This window comes from Nannospalax galili, unplaced genomic scaffold (assembly GCF_000622305.1).
Source record: "Nannospalax galili isolate Female #2095 unplaced genomic scaffold, S.galili_v1.0 scaffold130, whole genome shotgun sequence".
In the NCBI taxonomy this organism is placed as follows: domain Eukaryota; kingdom Metazoa; phylum Chordata; class Mammalia; order Rodentia; family Spalacidae; genus Nannospalax; species Nannospalax galili.
The window spans coordinates 327,236-331,069 of NW_008328145.1; the positions used below are offsets into that span (position 1 = coordinate 327,236).

Consider the following 3,834-nt stretch of genomic DNA (forward strand, 5'->3'; position numbering starts at 1 on the left):
TTCCTGTTTATGAAGTTGGAAGCACACTTCTACCATAATGATAGGCATTTACACTCAGCCTAATCTTTTATTGAATACTGCCACTGTTCACATCTGTTACATTAGTACAAATGCCAGTGAACCTGAGATCTTAACCTTGTGAAAGGAAACATCATCACACATTGTATGTTTTTTGAGGTAACTATATTTTTAGATTTTTAGTTTTAGCCATATAGGGGTGAGGATTCTTCATTTTCAGGTTTTATAGCATTTGATAAAATGACACAAACAAGTACCATACTGTACACATGACTCGTGACATTTATTTTAATCCAGAGACATTTGTCGTAGGCACAGACTCAAAATCCAGAGACCGTCCCTGAGAGTTGTTTAAGGAGAGGCAACAGCACAGGGTTATAAAACTGCAAAGGGAACCTGTTTCCTTTTCTCTGACCCTCAGGGTCTCCAGATGTCATAAAGGAATGTGTATCCTACATTCACACTGAAGGCCTCTCACTGTGTGCTTTGCAGAGTAATACATTGCTGAGTCCTCAGTTTTTAGCCTGTCCATTTGCAGGTAGACCATGCTTTGGAATCATCTTATGAGATGTTCTGTCTCTTTCATAAACACTTTGTATCAAATTTAACCAACCCACTCTTGTCCCTTCCCAGGAGTTTGCAGGACATACCCCATGGGATAGATTCTGAAAGTGAATCCAGGGGCTGTACAAGACACTCGGTGAGCCTCTAGACTATAGCAACCAGGTCCCAGATTCCGCCAGCCACCCCTCACACTGAACCCCTGTAAACACAGAGAATTGCTGTTAAGAAATTCTCACGTATGTCCACTGTCCTTCTCACTTATGTCCACGTACAAACTCAGCATCTCTTCTTCATGAAATACCTTGTAAATGTGTAACTAGTAAAACCTAGGTCATCTACAATGTTGTGATGATTCTATGTCCAGTGCTGATCACTGGGGAACACCTGGGAATCCAAGCCTGGACGGTCAGGGCCATTCTAGTTTTTGTAAGAGGGAGGTCTTGTTTGAATCTGTTTAGGGAGCTCTTGAATGAATACACCAGCAATATTAGTGCCCAGATCAGATTAGAGAGACAAGCTGAGAAGTTAGATGAACGTCACTGTGTTTGTGATAAAATTTAAACCATCATAGTTGCTTCATAGGAGTCTTTAAAAATTTCATATTTTTAAGAAAACAAAAAGTCGAATATTTAATCCAAACACTAATGAATTTGACTTGGGAGTTGTTCAGTATTTTATTGTGCATAAGGCCCTGAATTTGATTGTCAAAGCTGAAAAATAAAAAGAAGAAATGCAACTATAGGGTTCTATAGGGTTATCCTTTCTCAACAAACTTTAAAACAGGACAAGCTGGTGTGTGTGTGTGTGTGTGTATATGTGTTTATGTATGTGTGTGTGTTTGTGTGCATTTGTGTGTTTGTGTATGTGTGTGTGTTTGCGTTTGTGTTTGTGTTTGTGTGTATGTTTTTGTGTTTGTGTATGTGTTGTGTGTTTGTGTGTATGTGTTTGTGTGCACATGTGTTTCAGTGTGTGTTTGTGTATGTGTTTGTGTGTGCATGTGTGTTTGTGTATGTATGTGTTTGTGTGTGTTTGTGTAATGGGTGTATGTTTGTGTATGTTTGTGTATGTGTGTGGGTTTGTGTGTGTGTATGTGTTTGTGTATGTGTGTTTGTGTGTGTGTATATGTGTTTGTGTGTGTGTTTGTGTATGTGTGTGAGTTTGTGTGTGTTTGTGTATGTGTTTGTGTATGTGTGTTTGTATGTTTGTGTGTGCATGTGTTTGTGTGTTTGTGTGTGTTGGTGTATGTGTGTGGTGGTGTATGTGTGTGTGTTTGTCTGTGTGTATGTGTTTGTGTGTGTGTTTGTGTATGCGTTTGTTTGTATATGTTTGTGTATGTGTGTGTGTTTGTGTGTGTATGTGTTTCAGTGTGTTTGTGTATGTGCTTGTGTGTGCATGTGTGTTTGTGTATGTGTGTATGTGTTTGTGTGTGTTTGTGTATGTGTGTGTGTTTGTGTATGTTTGTGTATGTGTGTGTGTTTGTGTGTGTTTGTGTATGTGTTTGTGTATGTGTGTTTGTGTATGTGTTTGTGTGTGTTTGTGTGTTTGTGTGTGAGTGCATGTTTGGATTTGTGTGGGCTGTGTGTTTGTTTCTTTTACATTACTACAATTTTGTGACTTTGTGTGGGTTCTCTGTGTGTTTCTTACATGTTACTTCAGTGTTTTTCTTGTGTGCACAGCACTGTAGTCCACTGTGGTATGTGCATTTTTCTTTCACATTTTTGTGCATTTCATACAATAGCTCAATTTTAAAAAATATCTTTGACGTTATCCTTATAAAGTTCATGTCTGGGCGTCATACAGTGGTGAAAAGTCTGGAGCCTTTGCTCTAGGGAAATTCTTAGACATCCTTCCATCTCTTCATCCCCCCCCCCCGTATTATGCCCGTTCTAAAGTGTCTGGATGTTAGCTCAGGACTGGGATCCCTGAAGTAGCCTCACTCAATGGAGTCAGGTTCCCTACTTATAAGACATGATTTCATATTTGTTTGCAGATAGTTAGTGACTGTCTACTGAGGTCAATCAAAATAGTGGGATTTATATCAAGTTAAAACTGCTATATGATGGCCAATCTCCATTTCAGGCAGATGATCTTTCAAGATACCACCGAGAATATACTGTGGATGACCAGAAATCAATTTCCCACCTGTTTCAAATCTAAAATCATATCCAGTATCAAAGACTGACGTCAGATCTTTTCTCAGTTACTATTTGACCCCAGCAGGGCCACCTTCCCCTAGGGTTTCTGACAGCCTCAGGATGTGGTTTGCACACTGTGTCTTGCACAGTAATACACGGCCGTGTCCTCTGCCTTCAGGCTGTTGATCTGCAGGTAGGCAGTGCTGATGGAGGCATCCATGGAGAAGACAAAATGTCCTTTGAAGTCCTCTGCATAAGTTGGGTTTCCAGTGTTGGTGTTGATCGCACCCATGACCTTTAGACCCTTTCCTACTTGCTGCTTGACCCAGTACATTCCATAGCTGGTAAAGGTGTACCCCGAGGCCTTGCAGGAGATCTTCACTGACTGTCCAGGCTGTTTCAGCTCAGCCCCAGACTGTTCCAGCTTGACCTGGGTATGGGCACCTATGGGGAGAATACAAGGGAATCAGAAGAAATGGAGCTGCCTCAGTTTCCTCTGCAGCTCTAGGCTCATGGATCTTACCTGGCATAGCTATGAGCAGGAAAAGGAAGCTCCACACCCACTCCATGTTGTGTGGCATTAGGACTCGGTGGTTCTTTAAGGCTGACGGGACAGTGCCCTGCTGCGTATTTAGAGAAGCCTTGGGTTTCTATTTGGAGACCCTGAGATATTTGCATACAACATGGTTCCCCTAACACCTTACTGGGCAACACTTATATAAATATCCTGAGACCAACTATCTCAGACCCATTCACCAGGGTGACTGAGTCTTTGCTCTGTGGTGTCAGGTGTCTCTGTCTTCACTTTGGTGATGTCCAAATCTTGAGGCTTGGCATGTCTTGCACAATCACATCCTCTAAGAGGCCCAGCCTCATGCATTCACTGGTCCTTACTGAAGCCTCAAAAGTGGAGCAGGACAACAGTATTCTCTCAAGGCAAAATGGTGACCATGCTTTAGCTGACTGTCCTTTTTATGTGACCAATTTCACTGATGGACCCTGAGCACAGCTGAAGTCCCTCAGTTCACTGAGCCTTCTGCAGTCATCCTTCAGTTCCCATTGGCAGCCAAATGATGATATGTCCATAAAAATGATTTGTCACCTCTCCAATCGTCAC

General features: G+C 41.8%; 1 gene segment (V, D, J or C); it reads right to left on the reverse strand.

Moving 5' to 3' along the window:
• Nucleotides 1-2,832: 2,832 nt before the first annotated feature.
• On the reverse strand, nt 2,833-3,286 carry LOC103750350. The segment is given in 2 exon segments: nt 2,833-3,161; nt 3,241-3,286. Coding segments are annotated over 2 exon segments (375 nt in total).
• Nucleotides 3,287-3,834: the final 548 nt, after the last annotated feature.